This window comes from Pecten maximus, chromosome 14, assembly GCF_902652985.1.
Source record: "Pecten maximus chromosome 14, xPecMax1.1, whole genome shotgun sequence".
NCBI classification, from domain to species: Eukaryota; Metazoa; Mollusca; class Bivalvia; order Pectinida; family Pectinidae; genus Pecten; species Pecten maximus.
The window spans coordinates 37487463-37515243 of record NC_047028.1 but is presented as its reverse complement, the minus strand read 5'-3'; the positions used below and the strand labels follow the sequence as shown (position 1 = coordinate 37515243).

Below are 27781 nucleotides of genomic sequence, written 5' to 3'. Positions count from 1 at the left end.
ACACCTTCCTTCTATCCGCTCACATTGTATTATGAAATAACCATCCCCTTGGAACTATGTCGAAACTGGCTCCATACTTTGCTTATGTTACCTAGCCCGAGCTTCCTCTGGCCCTTACACCATGTCTGTGTAGGGCCAGAGCGTACTACTGTATGAATTCTCAGACACTGTTTGGAGATTTTGATGCAAACACAATAAAATCGGGCGTGACATAACACATACCTTACATATATGGATAAATGATGTATTAATTTACCAAAACACCCATTTAGTTCCAAGTCGGTGTTATATTCCGTCCGTATAGACCCTCAATTTAAATTGAAAGTTTAAATATCTAGATCTTGACAGTGACACCAAGGGAGTTAATAACTAGTGTAGGAGGTCACAAATGAAATGGAAAAGGTTTACAGAACTGTCAAAATCTCGATGTGGCAGCAACATATTTAAATAGTCTCTTAATTTTAGATATTGGTTTTGAAACATGTGTACATGTATATCTTTTAACCATCAAACCTGGAATCTCCCTCACTTAATCACAACCTACATCCCTTCCAGCTCATCTGCATCCCTTTTATATGATGTTTTTAATCACAGACTTTGATATACTAAGTAATACTTACGTCATAAAAGTACCAGTTATTGTAGCTTGAACAGGAGTTGTAAGAAAACAACAAATCCAGAAATAAGGTTATCAATAGATAAAATATCACGATCAAAATCAGCAGGTCCACAACATGAAGTACCAATAAAAAAAGATCTTGTGACCAGGAACAAATGTCAAATATCAAAGCCGTATCACGTACTGTTAACATAAGTAGACAAAATAAGAGGTTTTTTTTAAAGGTTGTCTTCGCGAGCTCAGGATGATATGTAAAATGTTTGCCTCTGTTGATATTTCTGTCCTCCAACATTATCTTTCTACTATTATGAAAAGCATCATTTCTTCTATTAACTCATTTTCTTACAGCTGACAGACAGATGATATTTAAGGCCCTTTGGGCCTCTTGTTGAATATGAAGCAGCAGCAGGCATCAAGTCTTCTACCTGTACGTGTCACAGTTATGGTACGTGCTACAGCTTTAGAAATTCTAACAGCTATGAAATAATATACAGTTGTTTCATACTTTTTCAGTCAACAGTCAAAACTCTTCCTTGAGGTGTTTGGACCATCCCAATGAACTGTTTCCTGATCATGAGGCCGCACTTTGGGAAATTTTAAGGTCTATGAAATAAAACGATTTGTTACCCGTGTAGGAAATTACTACAAAGGAAAAATGAAATCAGCTGGAAAATTTCATTGCAAACTTTAACCTCTCATACTAAAACAAACCAAATCAGAGGGGATCATTTAGAAAACAAATACCAATGAGATATATTATATGTATTCTGTATTAGCGGGTGTACTCTGAAACAGTACTAAGGTTTCATTTCTCTCTGGGTGGAGAAAAACAACAACGTTTGAATGTCACTCAATATTTCATTTATACACAATCTTTAACAACAGCATGATATACATATATGTAGATGATGTACATGTAGCACATCGTTACAGTAAAAGCAAGTTGAGTGGGATTTATCCCAATCCCAACCCCTCATTTAGTATTAAACCTGCCCAGGACTTTCATCCATGACTTGTCATTTGAAAGGGGCAACGCAACCTTTAACCTTAATCCTAACCATAGCTAATAATGTAGTGGAAAAGCATTTGACACTTTTGTCTATTTACAAATGTGTCCAATGCTTTTCTGATACAACAGTTGCTTCCCTAACTAATGATCACCAAAATCTGTTCAGGTGTGGACCTTGGTCATGTTATGTTATAGTGTGAAATAATCGGTCCTGGGGTTCATGATTTTACTTTAACATAAACAATGACAGATGATCACCATTTTTGATAAGTTTGTAGGTAAGAGGTCACATGATATTATGTTGTAAATATGAACTAAATCATTGTCCAGGTGTTTACAATATATTTCATACTTGCACACATGCTTGGCTCAGACCCAAGAATGCTCAAGCAAAGTGATTACTTTAAAACCCTGCCCAATTCGCACTCCCCTTTACACAGTGTCACAGATGTTATGTCCACATTTAGATCTCACAATATTTGTCATAATCGTACATTAAACTTTTGTTAGAAATTAAAATACTAATTCCAACACGTTCATGAGTAATCCCGGTGATAATCTGAATCTGTCTCAGAAGAATGACTTATTAACGGACAGGTACGTATCACAGTTAAGGTACACAATAGGTACATCGACCTATAGCTACAAACATTTCAAATAACAAAATAAATAAATGTTCAAGGTCCAATTTGATAAATCTATAATGGCCGCTGTCAATTCTTCTTGCGTTTGAGATGTTTATTTTGTTGTTCTTGTTCCTGTATATGGGCCTGTATCAATTGTTGTTCTAGCTCTGGCTTCATTGGACAATACCGACTGTATTCCATGGTGAATTCCCTCGCCCCTGGGTTTTAGCTCGAAGCTCTGTCATGTAGCCAAACATTTGATTGAGAGGTGTCTGAAAATAAATGATATTTTGTGTAAATATCGAAACTAGAACTCAACAGGCAAAGGGAAATTTACATAACTAGTGCGCTCAAAAATTAAGAAAAGCTGTATAATTTCTAAAAAGTATTGCAAGAGTGAATTTTTAATTTATAAAAGAATGCCTAAGAAGGTCATGACTTATATCAAATGATAAAAAAAGTTTTATTGAAAATGAACTTCTGACTTGAATATAAACCATGTGGGATGAATATTTCAACCAGGAAGATATGTAAGTATTATGAAAACTTTGAACAAAGTAAAGAGCTTGACCCTTGGCGGGATGACCTAACTATGTTGAGTACCTGTGCAAAAAGTGATACAAATTCTTCATTGGCATCTTGTCCCATCATAATAGAGTCTCGCTTATTAAGACTGGCAAGAACTTCACCCTGAAACTCGGCAGGAAAATTCACCTCCACGTCCATTACAGGTTCCAATAGCTGCCATATTCCTTCTTCCATCACTAAACGAACAAACAACAATTAATGTAAGAGTGAAACCTCCCTTATATGACGAATCCAATGTTTGGTTGTAAAATGTAAACATTATTTATTTTACAACAATCGCAAAAAAATGTTATACCAACCTATATTGATCAGTAATCATGCTTGTTTAGTGGCCCATATGGAAGAGCAAAAGGAGTTTTACCGTGAAAGGTAACCGGATTGCCAAGCTAAACCCACGTGTTCGGCCAGGTTAGCCCAGACCTTTTTACGTCCGATCAGTGAATCAAGCCCCGACAAGTGTGTTACCACTGTGCCACCCGACCAGCCATTGTTTTGGTTTAAACAATAAGACAGAAAACAATGGTTTAATTTTGTAGATCTGATATAACACATGGGATTATATAGATATTTGACAGGAGTCGGGTTAGACAAGAGGTCAGGATACAGAAGACATGTTCCCAGTTACCAATACTTTGTACAACATGTACTTGACAGTTGTATGTTGAAGAAAAGAATTAAAGGGGCATTCCTTCGTCCAGACATCAGAAACATGCACAATTTCTATTGATGAAATCTATGTCCGAACGATGATTATATGAGTATTTGTGCATACAGTACAAGTAATGAAATTAAAGCTGAAATGTACAGGAAAAAGGCGTATTGTAGAAAAATACTGAAAAAGGCGTATCATATACAAATACCGTATGTCTTAGCGGTAATTAGTGATACTTCGGGTCAAATTAAAAATTTTCAGGACTTAAAACTCGATGAACTTTGGTTTATCTTCAGTGCAAAACTGCCGTATTAATGTAAAGATTACAAGATTTATTGTTTGAAAAAAATACATATTTTCCAGTAAGTTTAATTTTGACGACCTAAACTTTATTCAAACGAAGGAATGCCCCTTTTAAATAAATATGTGAAAACTTCCAGGGTAGAAATTCAGTATTCCTAATACACTAGTACACATCTCACTTCAACTGTTGCTAATTATAAGCTTGACCACAGATTGTGCTAGACCAACCTACATTTAATCTAGCACGTACATGAAAACATACAATCACTAGTTTGCAATATTTACCTAAAACCAGGACATATTGGTTGAAATTTTGAGTTTTAAAAGAATTTAATTCATCTCATTTATAAACATGTTATTAGAAATAATTACTTAGCTATTGACAGCATTAAGCAGACACATTATTAAGTGAAGTAAGTCTGTTCAATGCTCTTCTTTTTTTCCTTAAGAAATTATTCTGACAATTTCTTTTTTTCCTCAAATTATTCCATATCTTTTTTTTTCTAAGAAATTATTCTGAAAATTTCTTTTTTCTTTTCTTAAGAAATTACTTTGACTATTTCAAGCTCAGCTGCCGATGACAACGATGCTTGGAGAACCCAAGATATCTGACCTGTTTTCATGGCTGCCTCTCCTGCCTGATGGAAAGCCCAGTCGCTGGAATCCACCTGGTGAGCCATACCTGTGGGCAGAACAAGAGAATAAACAAATAAACAATCAATGTCGCAAAGTTCATTGCGATTCCAAGTCAAATTTTTGGAAAAAAACAAATTGTTTACAAAATACAATTCTGAGATTAAGATTCTGTTAAAACAGCTCAAGGGTTATCTACCTTGGTGCTGTAATTGCAATTTTAGTTATATAGAAATCATGTAGTCATAGAAATTTGAAACATGTTAATATTCAGAATAAGTTCTGTCAATTTAAGGTAAGGGAGATAGAGAAGTGACTGTCCATGAACCTGATCCTCATTACAAGACGAATAGTGAAAGATTTAAATATAAGATAAACCACGAGTTGGAGCAGAATAGGACAGAGAAAACACATCTGTATCTTTGGATAGTAGAACTGTACATCGACTGTACACAAAGGATGATATCACAACTTTTTATGTGACCATTAACTGATCATGACTATCCACCAACCTAATCCTCATTACAAGACGAAGAGTTAAAGTCTTAAGTGATAATTAACTGACCGTCTGTCAACCTGATCAGAAGTCCAGATGCCTTGAAGCCACTCAGTTCTCCCTTCTTACAAGCTTCTCTGAACCCCTGAAAAAGTAAATACAATTTTTTTTTTTAAATATTTCAGAGACTAAATTTATCACTAACATACTCTTTTTTTCATTCACTAAATCAGAATGTACAGTTATGTTATCAAGACTCAAAACAGTAGCAAGCGAAAGGCATCAGACGTACAATAATTGTCTTTATTCTCAAATCAAATAACACAATATACATAAATGTATCTGTTTGTTTATACTTCTGTACATGATATGATAGGCTTGGTCTAACATGTGAAAATATAAAGGCTAGGCATATACAGTACAAATATATATATATATACACCTGTTCAAAACATGTATATTCACAAGTATATATTAGTGTCATCATTTAATACAAAAGTTTGTCAGGAATTTTCCAAAGGGCAAAAATCCCAACAAGAGGCCCAATGGGCCTGTATCGCTCACCTGGCTCTACAGCAACTTTGAAGTTGATTCAGGTCATTTCTAAAGATACTATGTTGATTACCTCTTTATTCAAATATCATTGTAAGCTAGTTTTATTCATATTGAACATTTTCTAGTCCTTCATTCCAGCATTCTATTGGCCTAATATCAGGTCTTGGAGGTTCTTGGCTATCGCAAAATTATTGTTTACAGATTTTAGCCGATTTCACCCCTGTGACCTTGAATGTAGGTCAAGGTCATTTATTTGAACAAAATTGGTAGCCCTTCACCCCAGCATGCTACAGGCCCAATATCAAGTCCCTAGGCCTCTTGGTTATTGAGAAGAAGTCGTTTGAAGATTATAGCCTATTTGACCCATGTGACCTTGAATGAAGGTCAAGGTCATTTAGTTGAACAAACTTTATAGCCCTTCACCCCAGCATGCTACAGGCCCAATATCAAGTCCCTGGGCCTCTTGGTTATTGAGAAGAAGTCGTTTGAAGATTATAGCCTATTTGACTCATTTGACCTTGAATGAAGGTCAAGGTTATTTATTTGAACAAACTTTGTAGCCCTTCACCCCAGCATGCTACAGGCCCAATATCAAGTCCCTGGGCCTCTTGGTTATTGAGAAGAAGTCGTTTGAAGATTATAGCCTATTTGACCCATGTGACTTTGAATGAAGGTCAAGGTCATTTATTTGAACAAACTTTGTAGCCCTTCACCCCAGCATGCTTTACCCCTAATATCAAGTTCCTGGGCCTCTTGGTTATTGAGAAGAAGTCATTTGAAGATTATAGCCTATTTGATCCTTGTGACCTTGAATGAAGGTCAATGTCATTTATTTGAACAAACTTTGTAGCCCTTCACCCCAGCATGCTACATGCCCAATATCAAGTCCCTGGGCCTTTTGGTTATTGAGAAGAAGTCATTTGAAGATTATAGCCTATTTGATCCTTGTGACCTTGAATGAAGGTGAATGTCATTTATTTGAACAAACTTTGTAGCCCTTCACCCCAGCATGCTACATGCCCAATATCAAGTCCCTGGGCCTTTTGGTTATTGAGAAGAAGTTGTTTGAATGAAAAAGTTGACGCCGGTGACGCCGGACGGCCGGCCGGACGAACAGAAGACGGACGCCGCACGATGGCATAAGCTCACTTGAGCTAATAAAACCAATGGATGGAATTCAATTTTTATTTGGCCCTTATTAACCAGACCATACAATGAATGTTTTTCCTTTTAAGAAGCTGTGTAAGAACAAGAGATCCCACAGGGTTGTTGGTACCCACCACTGAATGATTTTTATTTTATTGGCCTATGTTACACTCCGTCTTGAAATTGTACCTCACATAATATTGCTCCTAGACCTCTAATGGATGTATAAACCAAATAAGAAGGGTGTGGACTTAAAAACTTTCTTAAACTAACCCCCAAAATCTTTAAAGCGGGTTTTGGTGCCAAAAAAATTAAGTCCACAAAATGGTAAGATTTCGGAAAAAATCACAATTTTTTCTGCATGATTTTGCTATAAAATCACTCCTAGACCTCTAATGAATGTGTAAACCAAATGCGAAGGGTGTGAGGTGTATACTTCTGAACTTACAAGCTTTCCAAAAACTTACCCCCCAAAAAAGTGGGGTTGGACGCCGACGCCCGGGGTACAGCACTAGCTCACGGTTACTCATAACCGGTGAGCTAATAACAAGGGACCGACAGAAACCTACATATCAAGTTTCAGAAAAATCTTTCCCGTAAATAACAAAAACAAGCGTCAATTGTGAAAATCCAACTAAGCCACCTGTCGGCCAATTCGTTTTCCCAATCAGGCTCAAAATTGAACAGGAACAACTGGGGATGAAGGGGAACTAACACCTCACGTTTCACGAATATTCTTCAAAAACCTCTCACGAAAAGCGATGACAAAGATTGTTTATGGACTCACCACCGACGAAGGACCATGGACGTAGAGCAATTTGAATCGCCTACCATGTGATGACGGTGTGCTAAAAAGTTGATTGAAGGACTAATGGTTGCCACCAAACCAATGAAATTTTTAGCCATATCACTGCTCACATGGCTAATTCCCCGATGGAGAATGTTAGATCTGAAGAAATTTGAGTTACAGATGTATATACTTTTCAAGACTTACCTTTTCTATAGCCACTATGTAATTTTTTGGTATAGCTGTACCCATAGTTTCATCTTGAAATATTATCTTCGTATTTTCTTGTGGAGGCAGGGGCTGAAACAGAAAATGAATAACTTATACGTACCTACAACAGCAAAAGGTCCACATTGTTTTAATAATTGTGATAATCAATACCTTGAACATTCCATTTAATGACAAATTTAAAGATTAGGGGCTAAAAGCCTCAGACGGCCTAATTGCTCAAATGGATGCTAATTTAGTATTCAATAATCAGGTGAAAATTCAGCCCTCAGAGTATGGACTCAACTTGGGACTTACTTTGGGCTGACTCAGCCCTCAGAGTGAGGCCTCATCTTGGACTAACTCAGCCCTCAGAGTAAGGCCTCACCTTGGACTAATTCAGCCCTCAGAGTGGGGCCTCACCTTGGACTGACTCAGCCCTCAGAGTGGGGTCTCACCTTGGACTAACTCAACCCTCAGAGTGAGGCCTCACCTTGGACTAATTCAGCCCTCAGAGTGAGGCCTCACCTTGGACTAACTCAGCCCTCAGAGTGGGGTCTCACCTTGGACTAACTAAGCCCTCAGAGTGAGGCCTCACCTTGGACTAACTAAGCCCTCAGAGTGAGGTCTCCCCTTGGACTAACTCAGCCCTCAGAGTGGAGCCTCCCCTTGGACTGACTCAGCCCTCAGAGTGGGGTCTCACCTTGGACTAACTCAGCCCTCAGAGTGGGGTCTCACCTTGGACTAACTCAGCCCTCAGAGTGGGGTCTCACCTTGGACTAACTCAGCCCTCAGAGTGAGGCCTCACCTTGGACTAACTCAACCCTCAGAGTGAGGCCTCACCTTGGACTAACTCAGCCCTCAGAGTGGGGTCTCACCTTGGACTGACTCAGCCCTCAGAGTGAGGTCTCCCCTTGGACTAATTACTCAGCCCTCAGAGTGAGGCCTCACCTTGGACTAACTCAACCCTCAGAGTGAGGCCTCACCTTGGACTTACTCAGCCCTCAGAGTGGGGTCTCACCTTGGACTAACTCAGCCCTCAGAGTGAGGCCTCACCTTGGACTAACTCAACCCTCAGAGTGGGGTCTCACCTTGGACTAACTCAGCCCTCAGAGTGAGGCCTCACCTTGGACTAACTCAACCCTCAGAGTGAGGCCTCACCTTGGACTAACTCAGCCCTCAGAGTGGGGTCTCACCTTGGACTGACTCAGCCCTCAGAGTGAGGTCTCCCCTTGGACTAATTACTCAGCCCTCAGAGTGAGGCCTCACCTAGGACTAACTCAGCCCTCAGAGTGGGGTCTCACCTTGGACTGACTCAACCCTCAGAGTGAGGCCTCACCTAGGACTAACTCAGCCCTCAGAGTGAGGCCTCACCTTGGACTGACTCACCCCTCAGAGTGAGGCCTCACCTTGGACTAACTCAGCCCTCAGAGTGGGGTCTCACCTTGGACTAACTCAGCCCTCAGAGTGGGGTCTCACCTTGGACTAACTCAGCCCTCAGAGTGAGGCCTCACCTTGGACTAACTCAACCCTCAGAGTGGAGCCTCGCCTTGGACTAACTCAGCCCTCAGGGTGGAGCCTCGCCTTGGACTAACTCAGCCCTCAGAGTGGGGTCTCACCTTGAACTAACTAAGCCCTCAGAGTGGGGTCTCACCTTGGACTAACTCAGCCCTCAGAGTGAGGCCTCACCTTGGACTAACTCAGCCCTCAGAGTGGGGTCTCCCCTTGGACTAACTCAGCCCTCAGAGTGAGGCCTCACCTTGGACTGACTCACCCCTCAGAGTGGGGTCTCACCTTGGACTAACTCAGCCCTCAGAGTGGGGTCTCACCTTGGACTAACTTAGCCCTCAGAGTGAGGCCTCACCTTGGACTAACTCAGCCCTCAGAGTGGGGTCTCCCCTTGGACTAACTCAACCCTCAGAGTGAGGCCTCACCTAGGACTAACTCAGCCCTCAGAGTGGGGTCTCACCTTGGACTAACTCAGCCCTCAGAGTGAGGCCTCACCTTGGACTAACTCAGCCCTCAGAGTGGGGTCTCCCCTTGGACTAACTCAACCCTCAGAGTGAGGCCTCACCTAGGACTAACTCAGCCCTCAGAGTGGGGTCTCCCCTTGGACTAACTCAGCCCTCAGAGTGAGGTCTCCCCTTGGACTAACTCAGCCCTCAGAGTGAGGCCTCACCTTGGACTAACTCAGCCCTCAGAGTGAGGCCTCACCTTGGACTAACTCAGCCCTCAGAGTGAGGCCTCACCTTGGACTAACTCAGCCCTCAGAGTGGGGTCTCACCTTGGACTAACTCAGCCCTCAGAGTGGGGTCTCACCTTGGACTAACTCAGCCCTCAGAGTGAGGCCTCACCTTGGACTAACTCAGCCCTCAGAGTGAGGCCTCACTTTGGACTAACTCAGCCCTCAGAGTGGGGTCTCACCTTGGACTAACTAAGCCCTCAGAGTGAGGCCTCACCTTGATAAACTCAGTCAGCCTAAGAAATTATTGATGAACAGACAAATAGTCGGACCTAAAGTAACAAACATTAATTTTTCTGACCTCTACAGATCCTATGACCTTGGCATATTCTCCTCGACCCCCTGTCTGTTTCTTGTGTAAATGTTCAAATCTGAAAGAAGAAAACCAAAACAATTAAGAATGGTGAAATCAAACATTCCATATGATAATTTATTTCCAAAGAAGATAGTCACTGAGCGAGTCATTTTTTCACTAGATTTCTTATTAGATGGGCATCTCACATCAATTATCAGTGACATTTCTACCATTTAATAATGCGGGCTAAAATCTCAGAATAAAGCAAAAACTTGTTCAGGTTCAAACAAGTTCCCCTCCTGTGTGTTCACAGCTCATTGTACGTTTTGTTCTTTTTTGAGGAATTTGAATTGTATTGAAGAATAGATTTCCAATTCACACCACACATAAAAAGACTTAGTATCTTAATACCCCAAATGTTTGATTATCATGATTCAGTAGTCCATGCAGAACGAGCAAAGATGGAGCTATCAATATGGCTGTTATCATACCATTCCTACTTATTTAAAATACATGACAATTATATAGATGTGGATGCAATTGTCAACACTAATGCAACAGTCTTTGAATCTGTCATATATAGAATCCAGACAAAAATATCTCGCCTCCACCCCTCTATCATGGGAAGAAAACAGCACCTCTGGTTAAGTATCTAATATATATTGCTTTCTACCACAATACTCTGTGTTATTCTACTCTCAAGCCATTGTATAAATGTGCTGACTGTTGGATATAAATATGTTATATACCACTAGTCGTATACGACCTTACGGTCTTTCGATTGGTAAAAAATTCGAACTTTGACCAGAGCTGCAATTGTTATTGACGTCATCAATAATCGTATGACGTCACATCGCCGTGTCCCAGCCATCACCTAAGCCTGTACACCTTATTTGCATACGCGAAATTAGGCTTGGCCACGTTTCCCTTTGATTCAAGCCGATATTATTGTGGTAGAAACAGGTCACACAACTCGTGATTTTTGGATATGGAATTTATTTCATACTCGTAAGTTATCTTTTAAAAGTTAAAAGAAGACGTTCGCTAAAGCTCGTGTCCATTTGTAGCTTTTGAAAAATAACTTACTCGTGTGAAATAAATACCATATCTTACAACCACTCGTGTAACCTCTATATTTCCATTTTTACAAACATCTCTGTGATTTTGTGAGGAATGTCACAAATTAAATTAATGTTCTATAAGTCACAGAAAAATCCTAGTAAATACTTAAGAAAATTTCGTAAAAACATTGAGTACTAGACAGATGATACTTACTCTATTTTATTGGTAAGAGTTTCTATAAATGCCACTCTTGGTTTTCCTAAGATGCACTTCGCTTTAAATTCTCGTTCTAATCTCTGAAAGTACAAAAATGGCAGTTAAAATAAACATGCATTGAATGAAGTTGTAAAAAACACATAATAAAAGATTTCAAACTTCCTGGTACTAGCGATATGCCATAGATGATAGGTCAAAGGTCAAACACAAAATGACATAATATTGCAGACATAATTAGTACTTGTCATTAATGATCAGAGTTGAGCCAACATCATGGAACACTGATCATAGTAGGGCAAACTCGATGGACCGTTTAAAAGTGTCAATTTTCTGAGAAGTCACACACACATGACAACGGCATGGCATCTGTCTACTCCAACAATGTTAGAGGTTTTACACGGCAAGATACTTTTGACAGGCGTCGCAGTCAGCAAAATCATATACGATAGAAAAAGGACTGACCAGCTGCCTCCTATGTTATAGGAGTAGGCATCTACCAGCCAAGTATACCGACACTGGCATTGGCCATTTTCTTTTCCATGTGCTTCCCTTTAATTGCTGAGCACCATGCAGAAAGCATTGATAACCTTTTTAACATTGGTACGGCCGGTGTGTCGGGTGTAGGCAGAACCTGTAGCCATCCTCCATTTCTCTTAACATTCAAATCCAAGGTTAACAGTAAGGCCATGTCTAGAGAGACAATGGACAGACTTTATGGTTTGGTTTGTTTTTGTTTCACGTCCTATTAACAGCCAGGGTCATTTAAGGACGCACCAGGTTTTGGAGGTGGAGGAAAGCCGGAGTACCCGGAGAAAAACCACCGGCCTACAGTCAGTCCCTGGCAACTGCCCCACGTAGGTTTCGAACCCAGAGGTGGAGGGCTAGTGATAAAGTGTCGGGACAACTTAACCACTCGGTGGTGGAGGGCTAGTGATAAAGTGTCGGGACACCTTAACCACCCAGAGGTGGAGGGCTAGTGATAAAGTGTCGGGACACCTTAACCACCCAGAGGTGGAGGGCTAGTGATAAAGTGTCGGGACACCTTAACCACCCAGAGGTAACGAGGGCTAGTGATAAAGTGTCGGGACACCTTAACCACCCAGAGGTAACGAGGGCTAGTGATAAAGTGTCGGGACACCTTAACCACCCAGAGGTGGAGGGCTAGTGATAAAGTGTCGAGACACCTTAACCACCCAGAGGTGGAGGGCTAGTGATAAAGTGTCGGGACACCTTAACCACCCAGAGGTAACGAGGGCTAGTGATAAAGTGTCGGGACACCTTAACCACCCAGAGGTAACGAGGGCTAGTGATAAAGTGTCGGGACACCTTAACCACCCAGAGGTGGAGGGCTAGTGATAAAGTGTCGGGACACCTTAACCACCCAGAGGTGGAGGGCTAGTGATAAAGTGTCGGGACACCTTAACCACCCAGAGGTGGAGGGCTAGTGATAAAGTGTCGGGACACCTTACCCACCCAGAGGTGGAGGACTAGTGATAAAGTGTCGGGACACCTTAACCACCCAGAGGTAACGAGGGCTAGTGATAAAGTGTCGGGACACCTTAACCACCCAGAGGTGGAGGGCTAGTGATAAAGTGTCGGGACACCTTAACCACCCAGAGGTAACGAGGGCTAGTGATAAAGTGTCGGGACACCTTAACCACCCAGAGGTAACGAGGGCTAGTGATAAAGTGTCGGGAAACCTTAACCACCCAGTGGTGGAGGGCTAGTGATAAAGTGTCGGGACACCTTAACCACCCAGAGGTGGAGGGCTAGTGATAAAGTGTCGGGACACCTTAACCACCCAGAGGTGGAGGGCTAGTGATAAAGTGTCGGGACACCTTAACCACCCAGAGGTAACGAGGGCTAGTGATAAAGTGTCGGGACACCTTAACCACCCAGAGGTGGAGGGCTAGTGATAAAGTGTCGGGACACCTTAACCACCCAGAGGTGGAGGGCTAGTGATAAAGTGTCGGGACACCTTAACCACCCAGAGGTAACGAGGGCTAGTGATAAAGTGTCGGGACACCTTAACCACCCAGAGGTGGAGGGCTAGTGATAAAGTGTCGGGACACCTTAACCACCCAGAGGTGGAGGGCTAGTGATAAAGTGTCGGGACACCTTAACCACCCAGAGGTGGAGGGCTGGTGATAAAGTGTCGGGACACCTTAACCACCCAGAGGTGGAGGGCTAGTGATAAAGTGTCGGGACACCTTAACCACCCAGAGGTAACGAGGGCTAGTGATAAAGTGTCGGGACACCTTAACCACCCAGAGGTGGAGGGCTAGTGATAAAGTGTCGGGACACCTTAACCACCCAGAGGTAACGAGGGCTAGTGATAAAGTGTCGGGACACCTTAACCACCCAGAGGTAACGAGGGCTAGTGATAAAGTGTCGGGACACCTTAACCACCCAGTGGTGGAGGGCTAGTGATAAAGTGTCGGGACACCTTAACCACCCAGAGGTGGAGGGCTAGTGATAAAGTGTCGGGACACCTTAACCACCCAGAGGTAACGAGGGCTAGTGATAAAGTGTCGGGACACCTTAACCACCCAGAGGTGGAGGGCTGGTGATGAAGTGTCGGGACACCTTAACCACCCAGAGGTGGAGGGCTAGTGATAAAGTGTCGGGACACCTTAACCACCCAGAGGTAACGAGGGCTAGTGATAAAGTGTCGGGACAACTTAACCACCCAGAGGTAACGAGGGCTGGTGATAAAGTGTTGGGACACCTTAACCACCCAGAGGTGGAGGGCTAGTGATAAAGTGTCGGGACACCTTAACCACCCAGAGGTAACGAGGGCTAGTGATAAAGTGTCGGGACACCTTAACCACCCAGAGGTGGAGGGCTGGTGATAAAGTGTCGGGACACCTTAACCACCCAGAGGTGGAGGGCTAGTGATAAAGTGTCGGGACACCTTAACCACCCAGAGGTGGAGGGCTAGTGATAAAGTGTCGGGACACCTTAACCACCCAGAGGTGGAGGACTGGTGATAAAGTGTCGGGACACCTTAACCACCCAGAGGTGGAGGGCTAGTGATAAAGTGTCGGGACACCTTAACCACCCAGAGGTGGAGGACTGGTGATAAAGTGTCGGGACACCTTAACCACCCAGAGGTGGAGGACTAGTGATAAAGTGTCGGGACACCTTAACCACCCAGAGGTGGAGGGCTAGTCATAAAGTGTCGGGACACCTTAACCACCCAGAGGTAACGAGGGCTAGTGATAAAGTGTCAGGACACCTTAACCACCCAGAGGTGGAGGGCTAGTGATAAAGTGTCGGGACACCTTAACCACCCAGAGGTAACGAGGGCTAGTGATAAAGTGTCGGGACACCTTAACCACCCAGAGGTGGAGGGCTAGTGTTAAAGTGACGGGACACCTTAACCACCCAGAGGTGGAGGGCTAGTGATAAAGTGTCGGGACACCTTAACCACCCAGAGGTAACGAGGGCTAGTGATAAAGTGTCGGGACACCTTAACCACCCAGAGGTGGAGGGCTAGTGATAAAGTGTCAGGACACCTTAACCACCCAGAGGTGGAGGGCTGGTGATAAAGTGTCGGGACACCTTAACCACCCAGAGGTAACGAGGGCTAGTGATAAAGTGTCGGGACACCTTAACCACCCAGAGGTAACGAGGGCTAGTGATAAAGTGTCGGGACACCTTAACCACCCAGAGGTGGAGGGCTAGTGATAAAGTGTCGGGACAACTTAACCACCCAGAGGTGGAGGGCTAGTGATAAAGTGTCGGGACACCTTAACCACCCAGAGGTAACGAGGGCTAGTGATAAAGTGTCGGGACACCTTAACCACCCAGAGGTGGAGGGCTAGTGATAAAGTGTCGGGACACCTTAACCACTCGGTCACCGTGGCCCCAGGACTTTATGAAGAAGAGATTCATCAAATCAACATTTTACCATCTTGGTCAAGGTTTGATCAGGCAGAACCTTTAGCCATCCTCCATTTTTCTTAACATTCAAATCCAAGGTTAAAAGTAAGGCCATGTCTAAGGAGACAATGGAGACAGACTATGATTATTAGAAGGAGGGACCACACAAGTTTTCCTAAGGTAACTCTGTTTCTCCCACATAAAGACCCCCTTTCACCTATCACTCCAGCCAACAAGAGTGATTCGTATAACTAACAAGAGGCCCATGGGCCTTAACTATCAACTGAGTTTTGAAATTTCATTTAATTTTACCATTTTTGGTCCCGCCCATCAGCCCCTTGGGGTCAGTCAGGGCCTGCATGTGCATACCATCAAACTGTCATCCCATGCTGATTATGTTAACCATGATAGAACTAATTCCAATAGATATCAAACAAGAATGTAAATTGTTTATGGACGGAGCAGGACAAAAGGCGATTAAAATAGGTCACTTGAGACTTTGTCTCAGATGACCCAGGGATTTCTACGCAACAAAGTGTGACATTGGGAAAAACAAAAAATAGTGATGTTCATACAAATTTCAGTTTTTCTTTGATGAATATTGCCTTTATGTTATTTTTGATTTCATTTTGTTATCTATATCTATAGCTGCTTTCTATTTTTCAAAAGTACCCTAGTATAGGTCTTTCTAGATAAAACTAAAATTTACTAAATCATTCAAAAATGACCTCAAAATTGGGAAATTTTTCACTGCCAAATTGGGAATTTTCACAAGATTTTGTTAGGGGACCCTATTTCTATTGTATCCCTGTGATCTAATGATTACCTGTGACCTGATGATTACCTGTGACCTAATGATTACCTGTGACCTAATGATTACCTGTGCGGTGACCTAATGATTACCTGTGACCTAATGATTACCTGTGACCTAATGATGACCTGTGACCTAATGATTACCTGTGCGTAAAACCCGTGACCTAATGATTACCTGTGTGGTGACCTAATGTTTACCTGTGCGGTGGAATAATGATTACCTGTGCGGTTACCTAATGATTACCTGTAACCTAATGATTACCTGTGACCTAATGATTACCTGTAACCTAATGATTACCTGTGCGTAGATGTCTAGGTGTAACTCTCCCATTCCGGATGCTATGGTCTCCTTGTTCTCGTCGTCCCACTCCACTCTAAACGTCGGATCCTCCTTTGTGAACCGACTTATACCTTTGGAGAAATTTTCACTCGTCTTTTTGTCTACTGGCTTGATAGACATGGATATTACAGGATCTGGAACATGCATACTTTCCTGGAAAAAATAAATATGTAATTAAAATTTAACTCATGAAGTGGGGTGAAGCCATTTATAAGCACTGATGTTGTTATTAATAATAATGTTATTGGAATGTGGCAGAATATTGCACTGATTTGTAAATAATAAACTTTGTCAAGTTCTGATGAAAACAAGAAGTAGATATTTGTCATGATGATGTGACATTTCTTTCTGTTTTGGTGTGTGTGTGTGTGTGAGGGAGTTGGAAGACTGAGTGTATACAGCTATAAAAAGAAGATTTTAGAAGTGCTGTCACCACTTGAATTGTGTACCATATGTGTAAAAGCCAAGGAAGTGCGGTGAAAAATCCATGAATGGATGACAATACAAGAAAAATAAATTTCATTTCCATGAGTTCCTTTCATCACAAATACGAAATTATTTTACCCAACCTATCAAAAAAATATGGAAAACCCAGAGTTTTTATCTTTCCAGCCCTGAAATTGATAAAATCAAACAAAGAAATAAACCTGTCTGAAGTTTTGGCTCTGGTCATGGCAGACTTATCTAGGCACAAATTGGAAAAGTTAGTCGCCTGGCCTAGTTGTCTTTAATAAAAACTAGAACTGTCGTCAGGATGGCTGACTATATGTAATACCCCCACAATCTGCACGAGTCAATGGTGAATTGGAACTCTTTATTAGAGGCTAACTAAGATAACCCAGTAATATAGTGACCAGTTGCCATAGCAACTATAATTTTGAGAAAAAGAAAGTGGCATGCACATCTACACATGGTCCTCTATATTTGTGTGAAGTTTCATTAAAATCAGCCCTTCAGTTTCAGAGGAGTTGTCCGGACAAACTTTGTTATGGTTCTTATTGGAAAACTTGCTTATAGTGACCAGTTGCCATAGCAACCATAATTTTGAGAAAAAGAAAGTGGCATGCACATCTACACATGGTCCTCTATATTTGTGTGAAGTTTCATTGAAATTGGCCCTTCAGTTTAGGAGGAGTTGTCCGGACAAACTTTAAGTTATGGTTCATATCAGAAAACCTTTTTATAGTGACCAGATGCCATAGCAACCATAACTTTGAGAAAAAGAAAGTGGCTTGCACATCTACACATGGTCTTCTATATTTATGTGAAGTTTCATTGGAATCGGCCCATCAGTTTAGGAGGAGTTGTCCGGACAAAATGTGTCTACAGACGGACGGACGGACGGACGGACAGATAACCTGATTCCAGTATACCCCCCCTAACTTTGTTGCGGGTATAATAAAAAAACTTTTTATTCTTAAATCAGTATTATAATACCTCTCTCTAACTTTTTCAATTGTGAATGTCATTTAGCATGGACTACAACTTTTGAAAAATTAACCAAATCGCAAATTTACACAATTTTTTTTAACGGCCATGCAGGTGTCTAATAGGTCAAAAACAGGTCGCCAATGGTGAGTTTAAGGTGCATGGCCACTAAAATAGGCACCATTTAGAGCCTTGCATGGTCACATGGTTAAATCAGAAGAGATGGATACTCACCATAGAGAGATGTGTGTTACCCTTGGTAACAAATGAGAGATGGACAGATGTGTGTTACCCTTGGTAACAAATGAGAGATGGACAGATGTGTGTTACCTTTGGTAACAAATGAGAGATGGACAGATGATTGCGATACTCACCATAGAGAGATGTGTGTTACCCTTGGTAACAAATGTATCTCCACTGGCACAGTCTACCCCAAACAATGCAGAGATATCGCCAGCATATGTCAAGTTCAGATCCTAAAAAAACACAATGTTTAAGAATGTGACACCTGAAAACACCATACAAAGCAGAAATATCGCCAGCATATGTCATGTTTAACAATTAGATCCTAAAAACACAATGTTTAAGAATGTGACACCTGACCCGAGTTTCATTAGCATTCCTTGACTTGAATCTTTTATAGGAAAGCAAAATTTAGGGGAGGTTCCTTAACTAAGATAATTACCTTCAATCCAAAACAAAAACGGGAAATTTAAAATCAAGAAATTTCCTTAAGATGCAAAATTATAGTGATCATCTTGAAAAGGGAAATGATTCAATCCAGAAAATCTTTTTTTTTGTTCAATTATCCAGCAAGCCATGAACAACAGGTACATGGGCCTAATAACAGTCACAATAACAAGTCTAACGAGTTCTCATAACATTCAGTCAGTTAAACAAATTCCATCCATTTTGGCTCCATCCATCAGGACCTGAGGGCAATATATCCATGTCATCCTATACTGACAATTTTAACTGAATTATTTCTAATGGTAATTAAACAAAAGATACTAAAAATATAATTTCCTAATATATAAACTATAGTTAGGTTTCCCCAAGGTCATGAAATTCACAATTTTGGACAACAAAAGATCAAATAAAGGCAATGAAGGGCACTTGTAACTTTGTCTCAGGTGACTTTAAAAGTGACATTTCATTATCATACCTCCAGCTCATCAGCGTTCATACGACCGAGTCGTGGTACCCGGACCTTCTTGCCAGTCCTTGTGTTGTAAAGAGTATCTCCCCTGTTAAGTACACCTTGGTAACACCTCATGTATGTCAGCTGGCCAAACCTCCCAGCCTGTAGTACAACAAAAATACATTATATAACTATACAGTCAACGATGGATTAAATAGTCCAAACTTGCTACATAAATATCTTCGTCAATTTTGATTGTGATCGTGAATGTCAATTTTTCAAGAAAAATAGACAAACTGAAACCGATATTTTACCGTCATCTATATCATTTTAGAGTATTTTGAAAATATTTCTCAATAATGTATGATGATAACATAAAATTTTGCATTTCTTTATGTCCCCTACTGGCCCCCCGCTGAAAATAGTAACAGTGACCTTGACCCAAAAACCCTGACACTCGAACTTGATCTGTAGCTACTCATACTGAAGTTACCAACCAACTTTCTGTAACACACCTTGAAGTATATGGTTGAGAAAAGTGCGGAAAAAATGAGTGAATGGACGGACAGATGGACAGGGGAGAAAACCTATTATAGTCCCCCTGAGATTTTGTTTAAACTTCTGGGGTTGAGCCTAATAACCACTTCCGGTATGGAATCCGAAAAGAACACAAAGTACGGAAAGAGATAACGTATACAAACTTCTAATTTAAAAGCCAGTCCGATAAATGGATTGTCATTCGTCCTTGCTGGATTCATCAGAACTTTGACTTCCTTCCTGAATCAGAAAAAAGACACAGAATACAAGTAGAAATAATACTAGTTTGACTGCTCAAATAGAGAAGTTTTGTATATTTTCTGATTTATTGACTGTTTAAAACTAAATTTTAGGACCCTTATGCTAGCTAAAGCCAAATGCTACCTACCTGCCGTCAAGTTAGATATGATGGTGCATCTAGCAAGAGTGTTCAAGCAATATTGTGTTCAGTTTATAAAGCAGCTTTATTCATTCCATAAGAAATCAATAAACAAGTTTTAGCAAACTAATTAATATAAGAACAGGAGAGTCAGATTCTGTTTATCATTATAAAACTCAACACATACAATGTTTACCATTTTTAATGTAATATGTTGTTCTCTGGAGGAAATGACTGACAAAAGACGAGTTTTTTCTATACCAAGACGACTCCCGCGGTGACAAGGTCCATTTTGTTTAACTTTATTACATGTGATATATAATAATCACAAAATCAACTTGTCATCCAGTAAACTCGCCTGTGTAATAGTATGTCACTAGTGTAATATTAGATTTCTTATAAATGTTTCATAAAATCTCATAAGAAATGAAAACTCATTCAATATCCGCATATACAGAAAAACTGTGAAAAAAGGCCTTTTTATTATATAATGCACCGATATCTTTACACAGATGAAAAAATTATTTTGCACATACAGTACATAGTGCATGATGTCAAGTGATTCCTTGTGATTCTTTCAAAAAAAAATTATTTCTTCTGCCTGCGTTATTGACCTGAAATCTGGCAGGATAATTGACAAGGAATCTTTTCCAATACTTGTGTAGTAATTACTATCTATTTCAGTAAAACTCACTGAACAGCGTCAATGCCAAGGAGAAAATTGAATTGAAAATTTTGCACTTAATTGAACTTTGACCTTGAAATGAAAGTCATAGAGACAATAATATTAGTTAGCTACATAGCACTTTCAATAAATGCATATTATGTTTGAAGTTTCATCAAGATTAATTGTTCAAAAGTTATGTCCCTGACAAAATAAACTGTTCAAAAGTTGTGTCCCTGACACGATTAATTGTTCGAAAGTTATGTCTCTGACAAAATTAACTGTTCAAAAGTTATGTCGCTGACAAGATAATTGTTTAAAAATTAAGTCCCTGACAAGATTAATTGTTCAAAAATTAAGTCCCTGACAAGACTTATTGTTCTAAAGTTATGTCACTGACAAGATTAATTGTTCGAAAGTTATATCCCTGACAAGATTAATTGTTCAAAAGTTATGTCCATGACAAGATTAAATGTTCAAATGTTGTGTCCCTGACAAGTCTATTGTTCAAAAGTTATGTCCCTGACAAGATTTATTGTTCAAAAGTTATGTCCCTGAAAAGATTAATTGTTCAAAACTTATATCCCTGAAGAGATTAATTGTTCAAAAGTTATGTCCATGACAAGACCGCCGAACAACAACACGAGGCCAGACATAGAGCATTATCTCCCTTCCTTTGAAGGAGATATAAATTCCACACCCAAGAAACAGCATCTTACCCTTCCTCGCTATTGTCGATACAGTAGTTCTCTACCTCAGTAGGGTTGGGAAGGTAGCGGACAACAGCGTCTAACAGGGGTTGTACGCCTTTGTTCTTGAGGGCAGATCCAAGCAAAACCGGCGTAAACTTCCTTTTCAGACATGCTCTTCTAATGGCATCCTGAAATATTACATATTAAAACTTTAAGATCTAAGTTTTCATGGTTATCAAGAATATTAAGAAAATCTTCATTAGTAGAAGTAGATTTTCATTTCGGAGGTTTAAAGCATTGTCTTTACATTATCAGAGTTCCAGATAAAGTGTTTAATGTAAAAATACCCCCTCCTCCTCCCCCCCCCCCCCCCCCAACCTGTTTATTCTTACAACTCTAATTATCAAAGAATGATTTTGCCTGCTTTTAGTTTATATTTTGGACAGCAAAAAAGAATTCAGTAAAAATCATCATTGAAATTATTTTAATTAACTTTTGTAACAGATATTATAAAAGGTGTTTTTGTTGCTTTTTGAAGTGCTATTTGTAAATGTCACATACCAATATACCCAACTGAAGGCTCAAAGAAGTCAAACTATGCCTTCAACTTTTTTGTACTTTGGATTAGGCTTAAACATTAATTTTTAAACTGAGGGAAGAATCTAAATTTGACAAACATGAATTTCTTTTTCTGTCGGTGTCTTCTCTTCAAGGAACATGTCAGCTAAGGGCTCGTCTGCATCAGCTACCATTTCTGTGTAAACCAAGACAAATACATGTACATCAATACAATATACTGGACTTGGTGTCAGTGTTAAATTTATTTCATGTTAATATATGTAAATTTTCATCTGCTACCATTTCTGTAAACCAAGACAAATACATCAATACAATATACTAGACTTGGTGTCAGTGTTAAATTATTTCATGTTATGTAAAGTTTCATCAAAATATGACAGTAAATACCGACCCTAGAGTCTTGACTGTGAGAAGGTGTACTATCATGGTACACAATATCCACTGTCTTGTGTAGCAGGAATCCTGTGGTTATGCTGTTGTATTGTAGGTATCATATTCGACCGACAATAAACATCCACATCTAGTTGGGATTTTGAAGAGAGAAGGTTTATTGCTGAATGTATAAGCCTGGTTCCAAAAAAGGTTTCATACCAACTTCTTTTCGGCAAATAGAAAATAGGAGAGGCTATTGCCAAACGTTTTGCTGTATCATGCAGTATTAATCTATACCAATCGGCCCTTTTAAACCCTGTTTGTAGGAATTCCCAGTTGTAATTACTGGTATTTCTAGTGATATTTTGTAACATTTCACTTTTATCAGATCAGCACATACATTATGTAAATACATTGGTGAAGTCATGATGCATTAAGCATGTAACTGAGGTTTTTGACACTAGTGAAAAATATCACTTTTGCTGATTTGACCAATCAAATTAATGATTAGAAAATACCAAAATAATTGACCAATCAGAAAGCCCGACATATATGTCAGCACCTGGACAGGGGGAACTACTTTTTTTGTTTACAAATGATCGCTGTAGGCCTAGTTAGCATACGGGGTAGGTTTTTCGTTGATAAAAAATGTAATAAACAGAATATCTAACAGTGTCTTCAGTAATACCAAATATATTTCACTCGTGTGGCTAATATATTTGGTATTACTGAAGACACTGTTAGATATCCTCTATATATCATATTTATATATATTACACCTGTCAGCAAAACTTCACTTTGATCAGATGACTGTATATATTGACGCTGTATAATTAATCACAACGGAAAGGAAGTAACTTATATTGATCATGTGATGATATAATACAGTTTTCGTAGCAGTCAGTTTCCTAATTTGTATGCATAAAACATCTTTACTGGCTCCGTAAACTTCATACAAAATCTTACCAATCAGCTCTTGTCTGGTATCTTCGGCTTGTGTTCTCATATCCTGTGGAATTTCTTCCTCTACCACATTGAGACTGAAAATTTAAGAAGATTCAATTCTAGATTTCTACTTTTGGGACTGATGTTTTCACTTTGGGATGTCCAATTTTTTTGAGTGTAAGTTTTCCAGATTTGAATTATCCAAGTTGCCATTATGTTATGATAATGATTCTTTTTGAGAATGAATCTTTGTGAGACAAAATCTTGACTTAAAATCACTTCAATACATGGCAGAATGCATGGCAAGCACTTATGTGAAATGATAGTGAAACACAAGTGTGTTACCTCCGCGACACCCAGCCACCTTTTTGGGTAACAACAGATCAGTAAAGAGATTATGTTTGACCAATATTTCAACTTAAATATCAAATTAATACTTGGTAATCAGATTGTTTGTACCAGTTTGTCATATATTCATACACAGGCAGGTGAGCTTACTACAATTTTACACTTACCCCATAGGCCCATCAAAATAGACAGCTTTCCTCTCTATGACGTCAATAATTCCCTCGTGATCTTTTTCTAATCCGACGGGGAGATGCAGCAGGGCAGCATTGTGTTTAAGCTTTGATCTGCAACATCACAGTAAATATTTGTTCTGTTAAAATATGTCTCCAAGAATTAAATTACAATTAATTCTTTCATTCACTATATGCAATGTAAGATTACACCAAATGTATTTAAATAGGACATTTGTGTCATATATACCTTCCGCCTGACATACTTTCCACCCAACATAAAGTGTTTCAGAAAGAATGAATTTGCAGAAAATAAATTTCATAGATAAAAAGTTGATTAAATATAAATGATTTCTAAACTTAATCTAAACTTTATTTTACAACAATTGCAAAACAAGTTATATCAACTTAATATATAATTCTTTTAATCACGCTTGTTGCCCAGATTGAAGTGCGCGAGGGAGGGGTCTTACTGTGGGAGGAAACCGGAGTACCCAAGGAAATCTACATGGTTGGACAGTTTACCACATACCTTTCCACGTTCAATCGGGGAATCAAACCCCCATCCACCTATATCTAGGTAAAAGGCCAGTGTCAGTGTGTAACCACTGTGCCACCCAACTTTTACCTTTCTCCACGATCTCCAAACTATAAGGTGTTCAAAGATATTTATTTCTGCTTGCAAGAAAAAATATATAGGTATGTCGGGAAATTTTTAAAAAATAATTTCACTGACCTGAGATTAAATCGACAAGGAATCTTGCTTCTAACAGTCCTTCCTTAAATAGCCAAAATACCTTCAGCAGACACAGAAATATAGAGGGTAGGGTTCGTGATATAGGTATATTTACTTAACCTTGGAAATCTTTTTGATTAAACGGAAATCAACATTTGTGATACAATAATCAGTGTACCATGTTTCCTACCTGAGTTGATTAATCACTCTATAAGGGTTAGCCCCCATCCTGTCCAGCTTGTTAATAAAAGCCAAACAAGGGACGTTGTATCTCTTCATCTGTCTGTGTACTGTGAGAGTCTGGGACTGGACTCCACCGACCCCACACAAGACGAGGACTGCACCGTCGAGGACCCGCAGTGCCCGTTCAACCTCTACTGTAAAGTCTATGTGGCCTGGTGTGTCAATAATGTTTATGTTATTTCCTTGCCAATTCACATACGTCGCAGCAGACTGGATCGTAATACCACGCTGTCGTTCTAGCTCCATAAAATCCATCTTGGCTCCTACAGAATCTTTGCCTTTTACCTGAATGTATAATATTCTGGGTTAACTACTGGTTTCGTGGAGTATTTATGGTGATAGGGAATTCACATAAGATTTACCTGTCTCCTTCCCTGTAAAAAAGGACACGACACACAACTTGCGTCAAAAACTTACAAATAGTAAATAGATATAAAATGTAACAAGAATTGATACGATGAGATTTGTCAGTTTCATAATTCATATTTAACACTTGAAAAAGATGTTTATCTTCCCCACAAACAGTGTTAGAAAATTGTGTTCATGAGCTTTCAAAAAGTCTGCTCCCTCTCTCATAAATAATTACTATATCTTGAGAGATGAAAAAGAGACACAAGAAATTTCACTTAGATTCATGCATAACTTATTTTTGAAGAATTGTAAAAACAAGAGCTGTTGAAGGACAGGCGGTTTGGTTTATTTTCTTTAACGTCCTAGTAAAATCCAGGGTCATTTAAGGACGTGCCAGGTTTTGGAGGTGGAGGAAAGCTGGAGTACCCAGTGAAAAACCACCAACCTAGGGTCAGTACCAGGCAACTGCCCCACTTGGGTTTCGAACTTGTAACCCAGAGGTGGATGGCTAGTGATAAAGTGTTGGTACACCTTAACCACTTGGCCACCACATTGTGGTCTTACCGTCTGATGATGATAATGATGATGATAATTGTAATGGACATGTAAATAAAGTTATTTTTTACCTCATGCATTTCTACCAGTTTTCCTGTATAGAAGAGGAGACGTTCTGTCAGTGTGGTCTTTCCTGAATCAATGTGAGCAGAGATTCCAATGTTTCTTATTTTAGTAACATCATCAATGACTTCCTAAATTAAAATGAAAAAGTAGAATTGTATATATCTATTAAATTATAAATAGAGTGTTATAACAATTAACGTGTTGTTTTGCATATATATGTCAATATCTTTTTTTTTTGGATCATTATAATAACTGATGCTTATAATTAGAGAATAGATCATTCTTCTGACTATAACATACACCAAACAGTACACATTATATACGAACTAAATAATGGGAATCGATTAAGAATATTTAAGAGTTATTTTTTAGCATCTTGCCTGCTGTACAACTTACACCAAATGTCCTTCCGCCTGCATAGCATGCTGCTTGCATATAGTTGCCCTACAAAACAAAAGAACAATTACCATAAAAGGCAGATTTAAATTTAGGCACAATGAACAAAAACACTACATATTAAGGGGTTGTTATTGTACTGAATATATATAGGCATACATGAAGTGATGGAACTTGAGTACAGGGACCATCGACTTTGTTTGAACTCCATGGCATTTAAATATTTTCAAAACTTTGTGAATCGACTTAATCAAGGGCCTAGCTAAGCCCCTGCCTACCTGTCATTCAGGGCACTTAGGAAGGTGTTTTTTCCCTGTTCTTTCACATTGACGCTCAACAAAATCTTAATTACAATGTCATGGAGTGATTGTTGTGGCTTGGACATGTAGTGTTAGGATATTCATAATGAGATCAGCTGACAGCTAGAGTATATGTTTCTTTGGTTTCGGGTTGATACATATGTAGCGGGACTGGACTGGGTCGATCATCGGTGACCAGGTAGCTCAAATGGTAGAGCATCCAGCTAGTGTTCGGAGGTCCCGGGTTCGAACCCCGGTCTGGCCGCTACATTTTCTCCTCTCCTGTTACACATATATTATATTATTATATCAGTTATCCAGTTCCACTACTCCTCCCTCCTTTATTCAAGTCTTCGCCCCAAAGACCACATATATAAGCGTACTCTCAATCCTTTAGACAAGCTAAGGGTTGGCAAGCTAAGACCTCGCCATTTTTGAAACAGGAGAAAGAGAAATGTTAGCGGCTAGACCGGGGTTCAAACCCTAATTTAGCTACCTGGTCGCCAATGATCGGCCCGTTCTAAACCCTCTACAATATTAAGGATTCCCATTGTCCTAGTCAGATAACACAATTTCGGAAAATTGTGACTGAATGTCAACAAACCTTTCAAGGGAATGGTCTTAATCAACATACAGGTATATTTTCTTAAATTTGCTATATACGATTCAGTATACTGTCACAAGGATTCGTGCTACGCTGGGTCATATATACTTTAGCTGGCTAAAGGTCTCTGCTATTTTTTTGGTTCTCACACCAACCGTCGTCGCCCGTCATAAGTTTCGCCGTGATAACTGATCATGATATCCTCTAACATTGTTGGAGTACTGTACGTAGTCAAAGTGAGTCGACCGTTGTCACATAGAAGTCTTGTTATACAGAGTTTCTGAATCTGCGATTTCTATTTTGTTCTGTGCATCGGGGAGATACAGACAAAAATATAAATCAGTTTCAGAAAGCCTTAATTCATACTTAATTCGTGCCCCCTGTGATTTATGTAACATAAATGTCAAGCCGGTACCCGAAATGTACTGCACTGTTAAAATGTTCTATGCAACTCGATATCATTTTAAATCACCTAATAACTTCTCACCTTTGGCAGTCTGGAGCATCCTACACCACGTAAACTCGAACATGTTTTGGCTACTGATAATAGCTTCATTTTCATTCGATATTCAACATTGACATTGATTCCGTAATTCTATCACACGTGCACCGGAAGTATAATCTATATCTTGCGCATGCGCATGTCTCTGACTCTAATATATCCAGCTAGATGTATGTTTATAAATGCGTACACCCGCGATACATATTGTATATTTATTTTCACAATATATTTTACCTATCTACATTCAGAAATATGATTGATACAATACTGCAGCTTGATAAATTCCGAAAAAATCTCTGT

At 39.8% G+C, this 27781-nt stretch overlaps 1 protein-coding gene across 1 annotated transcript; it reads right to left on the bottom strand.

The window, feature by feature from the left end:
* Positions 1-1463: 1463 nt before the first annotated feature.
* On the bottom strand, positions 1464-27753 carry LOC117341970 (elongation factor G, mitochondrial-like). The gene is given in 22 exon segments (XM_033903870.1): positions 1464-2463; positions 2466-2526; positions 2858-3018; positions 4411-4479; positions 4996-5071; positions 7622-7714; positions 10165-10234; positions 11434-11516; positions 16433-16627; positions 18137-18147; positions 18186-18194; positions 18297-18378; positions 19068-19205; positions 19745-19820; positions 21343-21503; positions 21993-22069; positions 23233-23306; positions 23727-23843; positions 24656-24993; positions 25686-25808; positions 26077-26124; positions 27467-27753. Coding segments are annotated over 22 exon segments (2259 nt in total). The 5' UTR covers positions 27542-27753; the 3' UTR covers positions 1464-2341.
* Between the last annotated feature and the right edge of the window lie 28 nt (positions 27754-27781).